Raw genomic sequence first — 22,161 nt, forward strand, 5'->3', positions numbered from 1 at the left:
CCTCATTCCCATCCTTACAAGCTTCAATGGCTTAAAAAGGGCAATGATATCCAGGTAACAAAGAAATGCTTAGTTCAATTCTCTATTGGGAAGAATTACAAAGATGAAGTTTTGTGCGATGTTGTTCCTATGGATGCATGTCATATATTGCTTGGTAGACCATGGCAGTTTGATAGAAGAACTTTTCATGATGGTTTCAAAAACACTTATGCTTTTGAAAAAGATGGGGCCAAAATTACCTTAGCTCCGTTAAGAATGTTGACTACACCTAAACCTTCTAAAGGGGAGGGTAATAACCTACTTTCTATATGTGAAGTTGAGAGAGTTTTAACAGAATGTGGGGAAGGGTATGCTCTAGTGGTAGTTGAAAAGAAAGACCCAATTGAAATTCCTCTTATCTTACAACCAGTTCTTGAGAAATTTCCTGATGTTATTCCGGAAGAGCTTCCACCGGGTCTTCCACCCATGAGAGACATACAGCACCGCATTGACCTCGTTCCAGGTTCTGTTCTACCTAACAAGGCAGCCTATCGAATGAATCCAAGAGAGCATGAAGAGTTGCAGAGACAAGTTGATGAATTGATCACCAAAGGCCTTGTGAGAGAAAGCATGAGTCCTTGTGCTGTTCCAGCACTTCTAGTACCAAAGAAGGATGGTTCTTGGCGTATGTGCATCGACAGTAGAGCTGTGAACAAGATCACCATCAGGTATCGCTTTCCCATTCCGCGGCTAGATGATCTCCTTGATCAGCTTCATGGAGCCACAATCTTCTCCAACTTGGATCTTCGTAGCGGATACCACCAAATTCGCATGAGAGATGGTGATGAATGGAAGACAGCTTTTAAAACTAGAGATGGTCTTTATGAATGGATGGTCATGCCATTCGGACTCTCTAATGCTCCCAGTACATTTATGCGTCTCATGAATCATGTTTTTAAACCATTTATGGGAAAATTTGTTGTTGTTTACTTTGATGATATCTTAGTTTACAGCAAATCTTCAGAACAGCATTTGGAGCACCTTCAACAAGTCTTTCAAACTCTACGAGAGCAGAAGTTGTATGTGAACTTGAAGAAGTGTCGTTTCTTCACAAATAGCCTAGTATTCTTAGGCTATGTTGTTTCTAAGGAAGGAATCATGATGGATCCCAGCAAAATTGAGGCTATCACTTGCTGGCCTATTCCCAAGTCCCTTCATGACATCAGAAGCTTTCATGGACTTTCATCATTCTACCGGCGTTTCATCAAAGGCTTCAGCACCATTATTGCTCCCATCACAGAATGCCTTAAGGGAGGAACATTTAAGTGGACGGAAGAAGCCCAAAAGAGCTTTGAACTTCTCAAGCAGAAAGTAACAGAGGCACCAATCCTTGTGCTTCCAGATTTCTCCAAAGTGTTTGAAGTCGATTGCGATGCTTCTAATCTGGGAATTGGTGGTGTTCTCAGCCAAGAAGGCAAGCCAATTGCCTTTTTCAGTGAAAAGCTCAATGACTCCCGAAAGAAGTATTCCACCTATGACAAAGAATTCTATGCTCTTGTTCGTGCCTTGGAGCATTGGAGTCATTATCTACTCTCCAAAGAATTTATACTTCATTCTGACCATGAAGCTTTGAAATACTTGAACAGCCAGCAGAAGCTCAACACACGACATGCGAAATGGAGTGAGTTTTTGCAAGCTTTTTCATTCTCAATCAAGCACAAGGCAGGTAAACTCAATCAAGTAGCTGATGCTTTAAGTCGAAGACACTCTTTACTTAATACCATGCAAGTGCAGGTTGTGGGTTTTGAAGTTGTCAAACAACTTTACAAAGATGATCCTGATTTTGGCTGTGCTTGGAAGGAATGTTCTAATGGTCCTAACAACCATTTCTTGCTGCAAGATGGTTTTCTTTTCAAAAACAACCATTTATGCATTCCCCAATGTTCATTAAGAGAAGCCATTATCAAAGAAGCCCATGGAGGAGGTCTTGCTGGTCATTTTGGCAGAGATAAGACTTTAGCTCTTGTGCAGGAGAATTTCATTTGGCCCAAGATGGTCCGTGATGTTGTGCGGCACGTGAAACAATGTCGAATTTGCCACCTTGCAAAGAGTCGCAAACAGAACACCAGACTATATATCCCATTGCCTGTTCCAAATGCTCCATGGGAGGATATTAGTCTTGACTTTGTTGTGGGTTTACCTAGAACCCAAAGGAACAAAGATTCCATTATGGTGGTGGTTGACCGATTCTCAAAGATGGCCCATTTTGTTCCTTGCAACAAATCTCTTGATGCATCTCATGTTGCTGATTTGTATTTCAGGGAAATAGTCAAGCTCCATGGCATTCCCAAAACGATCACTTCCGACCGTGATTCCAAATTTGTTGGTCATTTTTGGCGTACACTTTGGCGAAAGCTTGGAACTATCCTCCAATTCAGCTCTGCATACCATCCTCAGACAGATGGTCAAACTGAAGTTGTTAATCGGAGTTTGGGAAACCTCTTGAGGAGTTTTGTGGGAAAGAACATCCGTCAATGGGATCTCCTCCTTGCCCAAGCTGAATTTGCCTATAATAGGTCTACTAGTCAAACCACTGGTTGTAGTCCATTTGAATCTGTCTATGGCCTAAACCCCATTAGCCCTCTTGATTTGGCACCAATTCCTACAACCATTCAATTTAGTGGCAGTGCTGATGAACGAGCCAAGGGAATCAAGAAGTTGCATGAGCAGATTCGAGGTCATATTGAGAAGCAAAATGAGAAGTATCGAACACAGGCCAATAAGCATAGAAAGCCAATGGTTTTCAAGGAAGGAGATTTGGTATGGATTCATCTTCGAAAAGAACGTTTTCCAGCGAAACGACGATCTAAGCTCCTACCACGAGCAGATGGTCCTTTCAAAGTCCTCCAACGCATTGGAGAAAATGCTTACAAGATTGAGCTCCCTGGAGAGTATGGTGTATCTGCCACTTTCAATGTATGTGACTTAGCACCATATGAAGAAATCGAAGAGACCACGGACTTGAGGGCAAGTCCTCATCAACCCGGGGAGAATGACACGGGTGTGTCCAGCAAGAGTCCATTAACAATCTCCCAAACTTCAGCCCAAATAAGTCCACAAGCCCAACAGAATGTCAAGGCCCAAATTGAAGAAATCCTGATGCAGTCTAGAGGGTTCTAGTGAGTTCAAAAACATCATAGCCGTCCAGTACTTCATCATTTCGAACGCATGCCTAGGTCTAACTTCAAGTTCAGAATCTTATCTTTCCAACTAAAAACGTTTCAGATCATTTGGAGTTGGGAGCCAAAAGTTATGACTGTTTCAAGTGGAGTGGTCAGCCTTCTCGGGAATACGCATTAAGTAGGCTGTTTTGTCCCCTTGTCTGCTGCCCACGAATTAAAGAGTGTTCTATGCCTTTATTACTTGTTTTATTTCTTTAGAGACTTATCCTATGCTTAGAGGGCTGTTCTAAGCTTATATAATACTTGTCTGTGCAAGTGTAGGAATCAGACTATTGTGTTAATTTAAAAACCAGCCTTTGGCTTTTGAGAGGAGAGTTCTCCTTGTATCTCTGTATCTCTTTGGTGTGAGCCTTAGAGTGGTGAGTTTTCTAGTTCTGTATCCCTTATTATAAGCCTTTGGGTGGTGATATTCTATATCCCTTGGGTGTTATCTTTTGGGTGGTGAACTTCTATCTATCATTTGAGTGTGAATCTGTGTACTTGTTTTCCATCCTTTTTTCTGTCCGGTATCAATTCTCCCAATTCATTTATATATGTGTTAAACATTCTCCTAATTTAGCTCAACTAATCTTCTAGTCTTCCATCTCAATCTTCGGCTAACTTGCAATACATATCCACCGCAGGTCTAGCCCACAACACCTCAAACAACACCACCCCAAACCCATACACATCGGATTTCACCGTTAGTTTAGAGGTCCAGAAATACTCCGGGTCCAACTACTCGAACGTGCCCTTCACATCCGTGGTGACGTGGCTCTCTGACAGGCTTTTAGGGCCCTGTTTAGACAGCCCAAAGTCCGAAACCTTGGCAACCCAATCCTCGTCCAGCAGAATGTTGCTGGTATTGACGTCTCGGTGTATGATCGGGCGTTCCGCACCTTCATGAAGGTATAATAGTCTGTTGGGTGGTCCCTCTTTATGTGGGGACCAACCCACGTGGCAGCAACACTAAGGGTTTTAAAACCCTTTGTGTGCTATATATATACATATCTTTTTCTTTCAGCAAATAGAACGAGAGAAGAAAGAAAGAAGCGTGCGGCGCAGGGAGAAAAAGAAAAAGAAAAAGAAGAACATCCGTCAGAGATTGGAAGGTCGTTTGTGGTTCAATCTTGATGCAATTTTAGAGTGTTGCTCCTGACGACGAGTGCTACGTATTGACTGGTGTCGATCGTTGGAATTCCTCTCAAATCGTTTGGTTGCTAATACCTACTTGGTGAGATCTTTCTTTATTCTTGTTGGAATCCACTTTAGGGTGATGAATTTATGTTTAATCCAAGAATGCATGTATTCTTGATGTGGTGATAACCTCTAGATATTTCTCTAGGGAAGACAAATTGTAAACTCATTATTGTTGATAGTGGAAGATTTAACTGGACTAGGTCCCGTGGTTTTTACCTTCGCATTGGAGGGTTTTCCACGTAAAAATCTTGGTGTCTTGTTTGTGGGTTTGCTTGGTTATTGTTTTGCTATTGTGTTACTATTTAATTTGCACAAAGAGGGGTAGATTAATTCCGCTGAGCATCAAAAATTGGTGTTCACCCCTAGCAAAGTGGTATCAGAGCTTTTGGTTCATTGTTTGTGTGGAGTTCTTGTGTGAATTAAATGGAAGAGTCATCTAATAGCATGGTTAAACTCACAGCTTCCAATTATTCAATTTGGAAGACTAGGATGGAAGATATTTTGTATTGCAAAGAATTGTTTGACCCCATTAAGTTGAAAGGTGTCAAACCAGCTGCTGCAACCAACGATGATTGGAAGAAATTGAATAGGAAAGCCGTTAGATATATTAGGCAGTGGGTTGATCAAAGTGTCTTTCATCACGTAGCCAAAGAAGTTGATGCATATGGTCTTTGGCAGAAGTTAGAGAGTCTTTATGAACGAAAGACTGCTCAAAACAAAGCCTTTGTGATAAGAAGGCTTGTGAATTTGAAGTACAAAGATGGGCATAGTGTTACGGAGCATCTGAGTAATTTTCAGGGAATGTTGAACGAGTTGTCTACTATGAAACTTGCACTAGATGATGAGGTGCAAGCATTACTTGTGTTGAGTTCTTTGCCAGACAGTTGGGAAACCTTGGTGGTGTCACTCAGTAATTCGGCTCCCAATGGTGTGATAACTATGGGTATGGTAAAAGACAGCATGTTCAATGAAGAGGCAAGAAGGAAAGAGCAAGGTACTTCTTCTCATTCAGAGGCACTTGTTATAGAAAGGCGGGGGAGAAGTAAAAGCAGAAAACCTCACAGGTATGACAGTCGTGACAAGTCAAGAGGAAAGTCCTATTCAAAAATGGACATAAAATGTTTTCACTGTGGCAAGCCTGGGCATATAAGAAGAGATTGCAGAAAGTTTAAGAGGGAACAGTTGAAAGGAAAAGACGAAGAACGTCAAGAAGAAAAAGACACTGCAGCAGTTGCATCTGATGGTGATGTGGTATTTGCTTTTGATGAAGCTTATGCTAATCTCGCATGTGATGAATCTACGTGGGTAGTTGATACAGCAGCATCTTTTCATATTACTCCACATAAAGATTTCTTCTCTTCCTACACCAGTGGCGATTTTGGTTGGGTTAGGATGGGAAATGAAGCAAAGTGTAAAGTTGTGGGCATGGGAGATATACAGCTAGAAACCAGCATTGGGTGCAAATTGATTCTCAAGGATGTTAGGCATGTTCCTGAAATGCGCTTCAACTTGATTTCTATTGGGAAACTTGATGATGAAGGCTACCACAATTACCTTGGAGGTGGACAGTGGAAATTGAGCAAGGGTTCTCTTATCTTAGCCAGGGGAAAGAAGACCAACACTCTCTACAAGACAGCTGCAAGACTAGTCAAGGGAGATGCGATTGTTGTTGAGAATGAAAACTCAACTGAGCTATGGCACAAGAGGCTTGGTCACATGAGTGAGAAGGGACTTCAGATTCTCGCCAAGGAACAGCTCCTGCCTAATAATAAAGGTACGTCACTAACGCCCTGTACTCATTGTCTTGTTGGAAAACAAAGAAGAGTTTCATTTCAAAAATCTTCTTCATCAAGAAAGTCTAATATTCTTGATTTAGTTCACACTGATGTCTGCACTATGAACACTAAAACTCTAGGTGGTGCACTTTATTATGTAACTTTTATTGATGACCACTCTAGAAAGGTATGGGTGTTTGCTTTGAAAACCAAAGATCAAGTATTGGGTGTGTTCAAAGTTTTTCATATGAAGGTTGAAAGAGAAACTGGAAGGCAGTTAAAATGCGTCCGTGCAGACAATGGTGGTGAATACAGAGGACCGTTTGAAGAGTATTGCAAAAGCCATGGGATCAGGCTTGAGAAAACTGTACCCAAGACTCCGCAGCATAATGGAGTAGCAGAGAGAATGAACAGAACCATCTGTGAGAGAATCAGGTGTATGCTCTCTCATGCAAAATTGCCTAAACATTTTTGGGGTGAGGCAATGAGGACAGCAGTTGACTTGATAAATCTTTCTCCTTCAGTTCCTTTGGATGGTGACATTCCTCAAAGGGTTTGGACAGGGAAAGATGTTTCTTTTGAGCACTTGAGAGTGTTTGGCTGCAGGGCATTCGTCCATATTCCTAGAGATGAGAGGTCAAAGCTTGATAGCAAAGTCAAGCAATGTATCTTCATGGGTTATGGGCATGAGGAGTTTGGTTACAGACTGTGGGATCCAGTTAATAAGAAAATCATACGAAGCAGAGATGTCGTATTCTTTGAAGATCAAACCATTGAAGACTTGGATCAGAAAAAGGCAGAGTCTCTGAGTGAATACCGTGTTGATTTGGATCCAGTTATTCCTCCTTGTGTGATGCATGATGAACACATGGGAGATGTACAAGAAGAACAGGTTGATACAGTTGGTGAAAATGGTGAGCCTACAATTGATAATGTGGAGTCAGAAGAGCATCTAGAGCAAGCTTCTTCAGAACCAGCCGCTGAGATTCAGTTGAGAAGATCTACCAGAAACCGACAGCCTTCCAGAACGTATTCAGTCAATGAGTATGTGCTACTTTCTGATGGGGGAGAGCCAGAAAGTTATCAAGAGGTTATGCTACATGACCAGAAAAATCAATGGTTAGAAGCCATGCAAGACGAGATGAAATCCTTGCATGAGAATCACACATATGATTTGGTGGAACTGCCTAAGGGCAAGAGAGCACTCAAGAACAAATGGGTGTTCAGATGCAAGATTGAACCAAACAGATCACAGCCAAGGTACAAGGCGCGACTAGTTGTAAAGGGGTTCGGTCAAAAGAAGGGCATTGATTTTGATGAAATTTTCTCACCCGTGGTAAAGATGTCTTCTATCAGAATTGTTTTGAGTTTGGCTGCCAAAATGAATTTGGAGATCGAACAGCTTGATGTGAAGACTGCTTTCCTTCATGGTGACTTGGAGGAGGAAATTTATATGGAGCAACCAGAGGGGTTCACAGCTAAAGGCAAAGAACACTTAGTGTGTCGGTTGAAAAAGAGCTTGTACGGACTCAAGCAGGCACCGAGACAGTGGTATAAGAAGTTTGATTCTTTTATGGTTGATCATGGGTATGAGAGAACTACAGCAGATCATTGTGTGTCTGTGAAGAAATTCTCTGATGGAGAATTTATTATTCTCTTGCTGTATGTGGACGACATGTTGATTGTTTGTCGTGACACTAGTAAAATTGACAGACTGAAGAAAGAATTGAGTAAGTCCTTTGCTATGAAGGATTTGGAACCCGCAAAGCATATCCTTGGTATGAAGATCTCTCGTGATAGGAAGAAAGGAAAATTGTGGCTATCACAAGAGAGTTATATCGAGAAGGTATTGGACAGATTCAACATGAGCAAGGCAAAACCGGTGAGCTCTACACTTGCAGGTCATTTGAAGTTGAGTTCAAAGTAAAGTCCTACAAGTGAGAAAGAAAAAGATGAAATGAAGAAAGTGCCTTACGCATCAGCCGTGGGTAGCTTGATGTACGCCATGGTGTGTACGAGGCCTGATATCGCTCATGCAGTTGGAGTTGTTAGTCGGTTCCTTTCTAATCCTGGCAAAGAACATTGGGCAGCTGTGAAATGGATTCTCAGGTATCTCAGAGGTACTTCGGGAGTATGTTTGTGCTTCGGCAGTGGTCAACAGGTGCTTGATGGGTTTACAGATCCAGATATGGCTGGGGATATTGATTCTAAAAAATCTACTTCAGGGTACCTGATTACTTATTCAGGGGGAGCAGTGTCATGGCTGTCCAGATTGCAGAAGTGTGTTGCTTTGTCTACCACAGAGGCAGAGTACATTGCTATCACTGAAGCGGCTAAAGAATTGTTATGGATGAAAAAGTTCTTACAAGAATTGGGTTTACAGCAAGAGAGGTATGTGCTTTATTGTGACAGTCAGAGTGCCATCCATCTCAGTAAGAATTCAACTTTCCATTCAAGATCGAAACATATTGATGTTAAGTGTCATTGGATTCGTGATGCACTGGAGGATAAGCTGTTACAGATTGAGAAAATCCATACTGATGATAATGGGTCAGATATGATGACTAAATCGTTGCCTATGCAAAAGCTTGAAATTTGCAGAAGCGCGGCGGGCTTGGTGGAGCCCCCCACATAATCGGGAGGGGGAGATTTGTTGGGTGGTCCCTCTTTATGTGGGGACCAACCCAGATGGCAGCAACACTAAGGGTTTTAAAACCCTTTGTGTGCTATATATATACATATCTTTTTCTTTCAGAAAATAGAACGAGAGAAGAAAGAAAGAAGCGTGCGGCGCAGGGAGAAAAAGAAAAAGAAAAATAAGAACATCCGTCAGAGATTGGAAGGTCGTTTGTGGTTCGATCTTGATGCAATTTTAGAGTGTTGCTCCTGACGACGAGTGCTACGTATTGACTGGTGTCGATCGTTGGAATTCCTCTCAAATCGTTTGGTTGCTAATACCTACTTGGTGAGATCTTTCTTTATTCTTGTTGGAATCCACTTTAGGGTGATGAATTTATGTTTAATCCAAGAATGCATGTATTCTTGATGTGGTGATAACCTCTAGATATTTCTCTAGGGAAGACAAATTGTAAACTCATTATTGTTGATAGTGGAAGATTTAACTGGACTAGGTCCCGTGGTTTTTACCTTCGCATTGGAGGGTTTTCCACGTAAAAATCTTGGTGTCTTGTTTGTGGGTTTGCTTGGTTATTGTTTTGCTATTGTGTTACTATTTAATTTGCACAAAGAGGGGTAGATTAATTCCGCTGAGCATCAAAAATTGGTGTTCACCCCTAGCAAAGTCCTCCAGCGGCCCCAATACAAATCTCCAGCCTCTGCTTCCATGACAACGGAGGATTATCCGTGTTGTAACGATGATCGCGAAGCGTTCCGCGGGCTATGAAGTCATACACAACAATCATGTGGCGCTCGTCGTTGCAGTAGATTTGAGAATTGGAGAGTAGGGTCTCTTGGTGGCTTAGGCTTTAGCATCACATAAACCCAAGGGACAGGAGACTCGCGGTCTGGTCAATAAAGTAGTAAACTAAAACGGACACCCGCACCAGAGTCAAAAAAAAAATACTAATTTACAAATATATAGTCTGGCCCAATGTGGAAAACTTAACCACATGGGACAATTTTCAATTTCTCTTTTTTTAAGAGAATAAGACTACTAGAGTCAAATCTTCCTTCAATACCAAATAAAGAAACTTAACAATTAGAAAAATATAGTTTGGTTGTTGCTTGGGTTTGGTTTTGTTTTTACTTTTTACTTTTTTTTTTTTTTTTTTTTTAATTTTAAGAGAACTAGTAGGGTTCAACTTCAAAACTCCAAAAGAAATTCAGTGGATCCGAGCTTATCAAAAGTCATAAGCAAGACGAGTGTCACTGACAAGGCACATACTATTTGTAATCGGCGGATGGAAGACAACAAACGAAGCTGTGGAATGCAGAACACCTGAAGAAGTGTTATCAAGGATGTTCCGCGTATTTCATTTTTACGCTTTCATAAACTATCTTAGACTATCTCTTGATTATATCTAATAAAAATGGATACTTTGCCGATGATGAGGACAAAAATATTCTTTACAAAAGAATGGATCTTACTTAAGAATCAGAGTGTCCTAGGTCAATCTACCGGCAGACAATCAATGCTAGTTCCCTTTTGCAGAAACAAGGAGGGAAAAGTCCCCGGAAAATATAAAAGTAGAAGCAGGAAAACTCCCAGGAACAACAAAAGCGGGATAACTCCCTGAATGTCAGAAACTGGAAAGGATTTCCAAGAGCAAGAGGAGGAAAATCCCAAAAACACGGGGAGCCTTCAGTCTCCTCTATATCCATGGACCATGGTCAAAGAAGGGTCACAACTCACCCTCGGACAGATAGAAAGACTAGACACTTGGTTTCCTTACAAACCAAGTCCTAAAAAGGGGTCGGATTTTACCCTCGGTCTTTTTTAAGTCCATTCTCATAAAAGTTTAAACTTCACTCCTAGGTAGACAGAAAGACTAGACACTTGGTTTCCTTACAAACCAAGTCTTAAAGAGGGGTCAGATTTTGCCCTTGGTCTTTTCTAAGTCCATACTCAAAGAAGTTCAAACTTCACTCCCAGGCAGACAGAAAGACCAGACACTTGGTTTAATTTGCTTCCAAACCAAGTCCTAAAGAGTGGTCGGATTTTGCTCTCGGTCTTTTCTAAGTCCATTCTCAGATAAGTTTCAAGTTTTTTTTCCAGAAGTTTCAGTATTTTATTGTTTTTATTTTACTAAGGTAGGTTCGTCATTATGGGGAACATTAATTAAATTTTTTTGGTAGTTTTGGGGGGAACATTGTCAATTGGATAGTAGTTTGACGGGTATGTGGACCTTCCTCTTTTGTTTAAAATGAAAAAAATTACAAAACATGATGTATGACGATATTTACCTATATTTTCGATAAAAATAAAAATAAGGAAAATATCAAAAGTAATATTTGTTAGAACAGTTTCCAACACGGTGTGAACGAGTCCTCTGAGGTTGATCCTGAAAAGAGAGAAAAGGTAAACACGAAGAGAAAACGCCATATGTTGAGCGTAATCTCCCTTCGATGCTCAAGTAAGGTCTCTGAGAAAAATGTATGCATTCTCTAGGTATTTCAGTGCGTTGTGATACCTAGAGTTCGGTCTATTTATAGGCTGATAGATTTGGTTGGACTACAACTCTCTCTTTGATCCTCTCCGAGTCTTGTAGCTTGATCCTTTCTCTCTTTGATCTTAACCATGTAGCTTGATTTGAATTGAGAATCGTAGTTATATGGGAGCCCTAACATTATCCTTATGACATTGGATAATTATGAGAAGAGTCTCTAACTCAATGGGAGTGAACCACAAAATATCGGGGTTTAGCTTGGCAACAATACTTGATTATGGTGATGCATGGTCCCTGGGAAGCTAAGGGGTTGGCAGCGTCGGGGAGTCTGTCTCTGGGTGACCAATCCTCAGGTAACTGGGCTTTGGTAGTATCTTTCTTCTTCTCACTGTCGATTCTCGTGGGCCGGGCCTTCATCAACTATGAAACTGTTTACTAAAACCGGCCCATGGCTCTGTTACCGGGCAACGGCCCTTGGGCTCACTGGGACTAGAACATGAAGTTTATTTTTCCAATAGAAGGAGCGTCAGTTAACACTCAACAAATAAAATCATTCTGAAAATAGGCGTGTAACACTCTCATGCATGTGTGAGTGGAATGATGGAAGAATACAAATTCTTATTTCTTGGTAAGTGATATTCGTTCACATATGTATTACAGTTGATCATATTCTCCTAGTAAATTTTTTTTTTTTTGAACATATTCTCCTTGTAATTGATTAAAACTCATCAACAAAAGGATTAATTTTTTATGAGCTTTGGTTATATCTAGGAGTATGAGAAAAGTCTTGACTGTTAATCTTTCAAACATCCCTGTCTTTAGAATTGTTTTTTTTGACCTGGTGTCTTTAGAAAATCTTGTTAGCTGATATATATGGTTATAGTCTTTTTTCATAATTTCAGCATTTGCTGTGGACTGTTCCATGCAAGTCGCAACTAGTAGGAAATTTCTGTTTAAAAAATTTAAAAGTGACCAAAACATATTTTTGGTAAAATTTTATAAATGAAACTTTTTTAAAAAAATATTTTTTAACTTAAAAAATTTATTTGCCAAATACAATTTTAAATAAATTCTAAATGAATACTTTCGATTTCAAAAAAAAAAAAATGGAGAGACCTGTTTCCAGAACTTTGATACCATTTATGTATTTAATAATTCAGAAAAAAAGACTACTATTTTAAGTCCAATTGCACGGAGATGAACTAACTTCTTTGTGAAAGCTAAATCAAATTACTGGCAGGCTGGCAGCCATGTCACGAGGGTCCCGTCCCACTTTAACCCCTTCCATACGTTAAAGCAACACATAACCTACTACATCATCATGCTTATATTGAGAATCAAATTGTTTGGACTTTTGTTTTTTTTTTTAATAAAATTGTTCGGACTGTTTCTTTTAATAAAATTTTTTGGACTTTGTTCGAATAATAAAAGGTATATTCTTGTTTCATCCTTTATTCTTATTTTAAAAAAATTAATCATCAAATTTGTTGTAATGATTACCTTTTAAAAAATAAAAAACATACTAAAAGATATTGACTCTGTCTTACACTGTGTGCTGACAGTGCTGTATAGCCATTCAATAAAGAGCATCAATGAAATTAAAGCCGCTAATAGTAATTAGTAATATGTACATAATTTTTTATTGTGCAAGTTCGAACTCATATTTTAGTACAAATTCTAACCACTTAAAAAAAAATTTAACCATTTAAACCATGACTTTATAAAAACTAAGTCAAAATTATTTAGTGGGAGCAATGCATAATCTATATCATAATTAAGGAAGTGGTCACAAGACTCACAACAGCTCCCACAATGTAGGTTTGAAGCTATATTATATATAGTTTTCTTTTCTAAGTTTAAAAAAAATGTGGAAAAAAAATTACAAAAAGTCATCCATTTTTTTTTTTTTTACGTGTCCACACAATAGGGAAGGGGGATTCAAACTAGTGACTTCCATTTTATTAAGCGTAGTCCTATCTGATTGAACTATCTCTTGGGAACTAAATGAGCCATAAACAAAGTTCCCACCCATTATTATAAACATAAAATACTTTCTACTCTCACGCGTCCCTATGCACGCCGCCCCTTCTTACCTTTTTCTTTGCCGAAGCTTCCATGGATGCTTCACCCATACCTGCAAAGGATGAAATTGGTGTAGAAAATGATGAAATGGTAGACGCAAACTTGAGAAATTTCATCATAAACCAATTTCCTTGTACCTGTTTTTCAATTTGCTCCGTACCCGACATCAACGGAATTCGATGATCCTTGACCTAGGCGGAGGAAGTGCCCTTGGTTCTTGAAAAAAATTTTCATGCTGCTGCAGAATTTCCTACAACCCTTCTTCTTCTGTTTTTTCGTGAATTTTCTGCCACCATAAGTGGATTACACACTCCTTTTCTCCTCTTCTCAATCCGAAATCCATTCGCCACCAAAACTCCATCTCAAGAGTTACGAAATTCTACATAATATTCCTCAAGGTACACAACCATTGGGTGTCGAGGATCCAACCATAAAGAAAATCAACATAGAAGACATAAGAGAAACAAACCCCATTAAAGAAAAAGCAAATAGCTTCTGGACAGAAGAAAAAATAATAATAATAATAGAGAGGTAAAAAACTAGTTTGATCCCTTAATTTTTTTTTAAAAAAAAATGGTTGGTAGCTACGAAAATTCAAATGCATACACAACTATAGAGGGCAGCGGCAGCGCCAGCCATGCAGTTGAGGGGTTAGCCAAACATGACGAGTCATGCTATCTGGCATCCTAGAGGCAGCCCAGCGTCCTCTAAAAAATAAATAAAAAATAAAAAATAATAATAAAAAGGAGAAATGAAAATTTTGTTGTTTTTTTTTTTTTAATTTTTTATTTGGTTGTATTTTGAGATATTTGAGCTAAATTTTAATGAGTTAATATTTGGGTTTTAATGCCTCAAAACTCGTTTTTGTATTTAAAACTAAAACTTAGAGGTAGAATGTTAACTATTTGGGGATGGTATCACTCTGAAAAAATTTAGTCATTCTAAATTTAGTGCTAAAACTCGTTTCGGTATTCAAAATTGAAACTTAGGGATGAAAGGTTAACCCTTTAGGATGGTATTACTCTAGAAAAATTCAGTCATTCTAAATTTAGTGTTAAAACGCCTCAAAACTCTTTTCTCTTCAATTAAAAAATAATTAAAAAAAATGACAAAGGCTTGGCTGACTCAAATTGACTGCTGGAAATCTCTACTCAAACATGGCCCATGTTTTAATTTATAGTACGACTTTTCTAGTGATTTGAATAATAGAGGGTAGATTAGGAATATTATATGAATATTACAATTCAGTCTTTTGTCTTATCCAATATTTTATTAGTAGGAAGTCTTTTAAATTGTCCTTCATCTGTTACCCACTCATCATTCACCACCCACAAGAAGTTGCTCCCAAAGAGTCCCCACAGAGGCGGTGAGAGATGGTGGGGGAAACAGCAAAGAGAAAGAGGTCTCCCTTTCTGGCGCTCTTCGTGATGGCGATGATTTTGCTGCACACAAGCGATTGTGGAGCGACAAGTTCAATAATGAAGGGCAACGCCAGCTCCTCTTACCACGCCCGCATCCGCATGGACGAAGCTGCAGACTGGATGTTTGATTCCGAAATAACCAGAATGCTCGCTGACAAGCCGCACGCCACTGACAACACTCCCAACCCAAACGATCCTGCAATTAATTGTGGCCGAGCTCCGGACTATAAACCCTGCATTCAAGCGAAAAAGAACAACCAACCCATACCAGAGAGCTGCGATCAGTACAAACGTAGAGGTTGCTAGATATTTATATTTACTATTTAAGATTTTTGTATTTCCACTTTTCTTTTCTCTTCTCTATCCCTCTCTCTTTTCTTTTCTATTTCCTTTGTTTTGCATTACTGGTTTTTTATTTTTCTCAGCGTATTACTAGTTCAAATGTATTAAGTACATCCGTTTGCTTGTTGTGGACGCTTTTTTTTTTTTTTAGAATAAGATTCAAATGACACGGGAATTGCATCTGTGTGAAAAAAGAAAAGCCCGTGCAAGTTGTATCCACCAAATAAAATAAAAAATCTTCAATAATTTGTTTTAATTTTTGTTATTGTGAGATTGGCAGTGAAACCATCAAACCTATATCGTATCTTGTAAATTCTTAAGATATTCTACCATGAAGAATTTTTTACTTATAACCAATGTTTTAAATTAAATAATATATATACTGAATTACATAAATGATAAATGATTTATTTTCTAGTATTTATTTGTTTTTCACTTATATTTTTCGTACATATAGTTGCGAAAGCCATCCCCTTTTTTTATTTTTTAAAGGTTATAAACCACTAAGTTTGGATCTAATCAAGCCTCAACAAATCTTACTCATCAAAATAACCAAAAAAAAAAAAAAAAAAGAGAGATAAACCATTTTAAATTCAATTCTCACCATTTTTTTTCCCATTAAATTAGTGGAGCTGAAAATGAGAGCTTTAAGCATTTTCATCAAATTGCATTGCCAAAATAACCAAAAAATAATTTTGGTGAGCCTGCTTTTTCAAGAATATGGAAGGAGATAAAATTTATATTATTTCTTATTCATTTGGTGAATGAATAGTATTTACAGATAGTGAGGATTATTCACTCACCATTTATTTTGGGTTAAAATGGTGAGGCTGAAAATTGAGGATTTTAGTCACTTTTGCTAAATTTTCTCACCAAAAAATGGTTTTGGTGAGGCCGGAATGAATGCTTTAATAGCTGAAAAGTTATTTTGACTAGTCTTGTAATTAAAAATGCTCCACATTCGACTCAATAAAATAGTTAAAGATTTGTTAAGCTACTACAATGTTCAACAAATCCCACGTTATATTAATAACAATAACAATAATAATATTGTTCTTTCTCTTCCATGGGAACACAAAAAGTAGATAAATAAATAATGTTTTAAAAGAAAAAAATGAAAGTAGATAAATGCTAAGATGCTTTTAAAAAGTAAATAGTTAAAATAAAACAGGGGTGGCCGGCCACCCCCGTTTGGTCTGAGGTGGTTTCGACCACCCCAGACCGGTTTGGGCATGGCCGAACCACCCCCAAGGGCCTTGGGGATGGCTCGGCCACCCCCCAAGGACCAACCACGTACTTTCCACTGTATTTTTATTTTATTTTTTTCAATTGCCAAGCCACCCTCAAAGGCCAACCCCCTTCCACTGTATTTTTTATTTTTTATTTTTTTTAATTGGCTCTTGGGATGGTTCGACCACCTCTAGACCGGTCCCCATGGCCCTTGGGGGTTGTTTGGCCACCTCCTAGGGCAACCCCTTTCCCCTATTTTTTTTTTTCTTCTAAATTTTAATTTTTTTTTAAAAATTTTTTAATTTTTTAATTAGTATATGGACACATGTCAATTTTTTAATGGTACTGACGTGGCTTTCCGTTAAATTTTTATACGACAAATTGTCGGAGGTACTATTTCAGTTTTTATCCATTACCCAAGTACCATTTGTAATACGAATTGAAACCGATGAAACAAAAATTAAAGTTGTTAAACCACGTAGAGCTGAAAGGTATTTAACCCTTTATTTAAAAAGGAGTTACATGTTTAAGCTTTCTCTCAAACGTTGAAAGTTTCTTCCCGGATGTTCGAACGAGTAAGGGAGCATATAGAATTTTAGTCATCTTAGCCCTATTAGCATGCAGGAAAACCTGAATTTAAAAACATTGTTACGCCCAGAAAACCATATTTTGTACTATTACTTCAAACAAGAAACCCTAGAGGAGAGAGCAAGAGTGGTCATAAAGAGAGAAAATGTGACTCTTGGAAAGTTTTTATGCTCAAAAGAATATAACCCATAACTTCGATCTCGTTCTTGCTGTAATGTTAACATGTTTTGTTATATTATCAATCTGTTGTTCTCATTATTTAAAATACATCTTGTGAGTTTTAAAACATCTAGCTAGGTGTATATACCTTAGGGTTTTATGATAAAATCATGCATGGGTAATACTTGTGTATGGTTGGCTGAATGTTCGACAGTGACTAAAAAGTTAATTAGAGTTTTAATGATAGAATTGTATTTTTACCACACGATTAGGGTTTTACGTGCATAAATTAAGATTTCTAATGTATTGGTATTTAATATTAGAGTGTGGTGTGTTGGTATTTAGTATTAGAGTGTGGCTAACAGTGACTTAGCAGTACTTAAGATGTCCACGATTAAGACGGGGATTAAGATGTCTAGGCATGCAAGCTTTCAAACGCTTATCTCTGCAACTCTCGAATATAAGAGTTCACGAGCCCTTATCCTAGACCAAGGCATGAGAGCTTTTGAGCTTTGGTGCCCTTGCATGCCTTCAAAAGCTCTCAGACATGATGTAATATGCTTACGAGGTCATTTTTACTCCATTCACATTCACTCTCCATATTATAGTCCAGAACATTAATGCCAGGAAGAGAGCTAATTAAAAAGTGAATAGTAGATTTATGTGATGAAAATTCATAAAAAGAAATATTACTCAAATCTTATTATGACGGTTTTAAAAATAATTATCTAAAATTTAATGGTAATTTATCCAATTTAATGATAATTTCTATTACTATGTTAAGGAGTAAGTATTTAAAATTGTAAGCTTGAGAATTTATGTAGAATTTCTCATACACAAATTAAGCCTATTTATATTAGGATGAGGTCGGTTAAAATAAATAAATATCAACAAATAAACCAGTAGCTAATACAATGTACGAATGACAAGTAGTTTAAGCAGAATCACACAATTATATTCTAATCAGATAATATAAATATTCAAAATATATCCTACCATCTCCAAAAGCCATTACATCACATACATGCATTACCAATTTCATCTTGCACCGTTGCACGGCTTGTGAAATAAAGTGAATTGTTTTCGCAATGACTCTAAATAAAACATTTTAGAAATTGAGCTCAACAAAGATCACCAGAAAAGAGCATAACAAAAGTTCACCTAAACTCTTCTTTTACCGAGCTACGGGATTCATAATTTCCGAGAACACTGCCCAGGAGGACATCAGTCTGCTCGAATCCCGACTGCTGCTACCAGAACCTTGCTCTCTGCTGCTATTGCTATTTATACTTGACACTTGTACACCGCTACTACTAAACCTGTCAATACTGTCATCACTATCCTCAATCTTGGATTTGGGCAACAGAATTTTCTCATCTTCCTTCTTCTCATCAAGCCCCACATCTCTTTGGTCGCGCTCTTGCAGTTGTAAGGCAAACTCGAGGCCCCACACAACATCATTCATCGATGGCCGTTCAATTCCGTTGTCAAGCAAACAATTCACCGCTACCTCACAATATTTTTTCAAACACTCTGGCGCTATTTTACCCTCTAAGGTTGGATCAACGATCTGATCCATCTTGCCATTGCAATAGCTCTGTCGGGCCCATTCTGCCAGGCTCACTTGCTTCTTGTCTACGGTGCGCATTATAGGCGCCCTTGCACACAGTGCTTCACACAAAACTACTCCAAACGAATATACGTCAGATTTTTCAGTTAACTGTTGACGTCTGTAATACTCTGGGTCGAGATACCCAACACTGCCCTTCACCACTGTGCTAACGTGTGCCTTGGATACACCAGTTGGGCCCATTTTGGACAATCCAAAGTCAGAAACCTTGGCCTCCCATTTCTCATCCAAAAGAATATTTGTTGTCTTCACGTCTCGATGAATGATTGAGCGCTTTGCGCCCGTATGAAGATAGTTTAAACCATGTGCTGCACCTATACAAATTTCGAGCCTTTGCTTCCACGAAAGAGGAGGATTGTGAGTGTTGTACAAATGATCACGAAGGGTTCCATTGGCCATATAATCATAAACGAGAATCATCTCATCACCATCATTACAATATCCAATCAGAGAAACGAGATGGAGGTGGCGAAGCTGGGAAAGCATCTCGATCTCAGTCTCGAACTCATGGACTCCTTGTTGGGAACCGGGTTTCAACCGCTTGATCGCAACTGGTCTGGCCCCACCATCAATGTATCCTTTGAACACGTCACCAAACCCACCAACCCCAATGATGAAAACGTTATCGAAGTTGTTGGTGGCTGCTCTAATCTCAGCCAATGAGAAGTTACGACACAGAGCAGACGGTAGAGATGACCTGTGGGACTTTGTTGATTTGGTCGTAGAGAAAGAAAATGGACCCCACCAAGTGGTCCCATCACCAAAGCCGGAGTCCTTACCTCTCTTCCGCCGCCGGAAAATCAAGAACCCAATAATCGACAGCACAACAAATCCGGAAGCACCACCACCAACAACGGCAACTATTGTTCCGTTATTCTTTGACTTCTTCGGTGGTGTTGGTGGCACAACAGTTGGAGGGGCCGGCGGAAGTGGGTCTGGATTGGATCCGGCTAGATTGCCAGTACTAGAGGCGCTTACTTTAAAAACTTCGACACCGTTCAAGATTGCGTCGTTGTAAGCAGTCTTCCAATCTTGTGGGTTTGCTTCTAGTGCGATGGAGAGATTCATTTTCTTCTCGCCTTTGCCAAACATCGAAACTGCGTACTCTTTATAAACCGGAATACCTTTTCCACCACTCCATACCATTACGTTGGCTGCTTCCTCAGCGATTTGATCTGCTATGAAAATAAGGAACACTCTGTCGTCTTGCTGAATGATCTCAGGTTGAAACTCGCAGAAGTGTAGCCTAACAAGGTAATCAAACCCAGAGTCTACAGGAAATTCCCAGGTGAGATTGTAGCTCTTGTTGATAGCTTTGTTCAGCCCCATAGTCCGGGCAGTCCGATAGACGTCTTCTGGCGCAGTGTACGGAGGTACCTTCTTGGTAAACTTTAGGTCAATAGTATTGTTAAAAGGTAGAACAAGTTGTTTATATATTGTCAAGTAATTGTCGTCCGGCCTCCATGCCCGGAACATGCCAGTGTCTTCAATGGGTGAGATGGAGCGGCCTCCAACATTAAGTCTGTATACCATCTCGAGAGCAGTGCTGTTCGTGATGCTGTACAGGCTCTGCTGGCCGACAAAAGAAAACCCTTCAACGCCAGAGGGAGTGTAATAGAGATTGGGAGGCATCGACAAGATTTCAATTCCGTTGATGAAAGCATATGTATAATTAGAACCGTACGGCGTGAAAGTTATGTTCAACATCTGATACTCGTCGATGTTGACACAGTATTCTCTAAATATGGTATCCCCGGGATCACCATCGGCATCTGCTGTAAGTGAAGCGTTGAAGTTGCTAAGAAGAGTAAAACTACCGGCTTTGACAGAGAATAGGGCGTTAGAGCGATCAAAGTTAAGGTACGAAGCCGGATAGAAGTATAGTCGAATGAATTTTTGGCCGGCAGTGACTGGAAACGTGTAGGTGAATTCGGAGAGAAAAAGCCGAGCATTGGCATAGGGTACTTTATCGTTGGAGGAGGATTGTTGAACTGCGATGGCTGTTAGAGATGCCTGGTTTTGTGATTGTTCAACGGGGAAGAATTTTGAATGCTCGTCTCCAATCCAGGTCCGACCGTCTAATGCAGTTGAATTGGTAGAAGAGCCACAGTTGAGGACAATATTATCGACCGGTGTGTAAGGAGACGGCGAGCCGCCGGCGACGATGCTGGTCAGGTGATACAGCAAGAAGGCTAAGTAGAGAGGTGCAAGACATGGTAAGAGGGTGGTCCGAAGACGTATTCTGCTTGGGTTCCCCATTGGAGAGAGAGAGGGGCAGTGGCGGATCTATGCAGGGGAGGGGGCGCCCCTGCAAAAATTTTGAAAAAAAAAAATTTATAAGGTCGTTTTTAAATTTTTTTGCTCAAGCCCCCCTCCTCCTTTCTTGGTTCGCCCCTGCTGGTTTTTGTTTGTTCAGCATGAAGGCGAAGGCCGCAAAGTAAAATCTTATTTTCTTTCACCTCTTCTGGTTTGTGTTTGTATGGAGGCGCAGAGAAAAATCTAGAGGACCAAGAATTGAAAAGTTGAGTGGGTGGAAGCATTAATTACATGCTAGGTGTTGATTGATGAGAGATATAGGTGAGGTAGCTTACGGCTTGAGAAAGAAAAGCAATTTGTAGTCTCTGCATGGGACAAGTAAAGCAGGCTTCAATTACTTTCTTCTTTTTTTTTTCTTTTTTTCTGTTTTAGCTATTTTTTATTGGGTTTTTGTCAATTATATAAGTAAACTCAAGGAGAGCATTGTCTTAATGTATTGTTTCTCCATGCACCCAAACACCTACTAAAGTTTGTTATGCAATTATTTTTTTTTTTTGAAAACAAAAATCACATTAACCATTTATTTTGCTATAATGAAAGAAAAAAATCACTACATGTCTTCCTTTTTTTTTTTTATCCATTTTTGCTTCTAAATGCATTTTTTTTTTCATTTTATTACCAAACATTAGTAATAGTAAAAAGAAAAAAAAGAAAAAAAACACTTAAGGCATGGTACCGAAATTTTGGAGACAATTATGACCCAATAATAACAAGGACCGGATCCCTTCCGGTCCAAACGGATCGGAGGGGATCCAAATGCAACCCTTAAAGTTTTTCAGTGGAAATTTTTTTTAACAAAATTTTAGAGACAGTTCTATTTTTCTATGTAATTTCAAACATGCTCTTAAGTTATTAAGTCTCTAGACTTTTCATCGTTTTGTAAGAATATACTAGTCAACTAACATATCAATCAACTAATTTCTTAGTATAATTAGGAAAAAAAAAAAAACTAATTTCTTAGTATTATTTCCTACAATATCTCTTTTCAGGTTGATTTTTGGAGGACAGTGAATTTCAGTGACAAAAAGAAGAAAAAGTATCAAATAAATGATAGCCATAAAAACTTCATGAAGAATAAATTTTTTATATTGT

General features: G+C 39.0%; 1 protein-coding gene across 1 annotated transcript; it reads right to left on the bottom strand.

Annotated features, from left to right (window-relative positions):
• Window positions 1–18,091: 18,091 nt before the first annotated feature.
• LOC132180488 (receptor-like protein kinase FERONIA) lies at window positions 18,092–21,053 on the bottom strand. Its single transcript, XM_059593332.2, has one exon. It carries the CDS (start codon window positions 21,010–21,012, stop codon window positions 18,298–18,300), a length of 2,715 nt encoding a protein of 904 aa, XP_059449315.2. The 5' UTR covers window positions 21,013–21,053; the 3' UTR covers window positions 18,092–18,297.
• Window positions 21,054–22,161: the final 1,108 nt, after the last annotated feature.

Source organism: Corylus avellana, chromosome 5 (assembly GCF_965113065.1).
Source record: "Corylus avellana chromosome 5, dhCorAvel1.hap1.2, whole genome shotgun sequence".
Classification (NCBI taxonomy): Eukaryota; Viridiplantae; Streptophyta; class Magnoliopsida; order Fagales; family Betulaceae; genus Corylus; species Corylus avellana.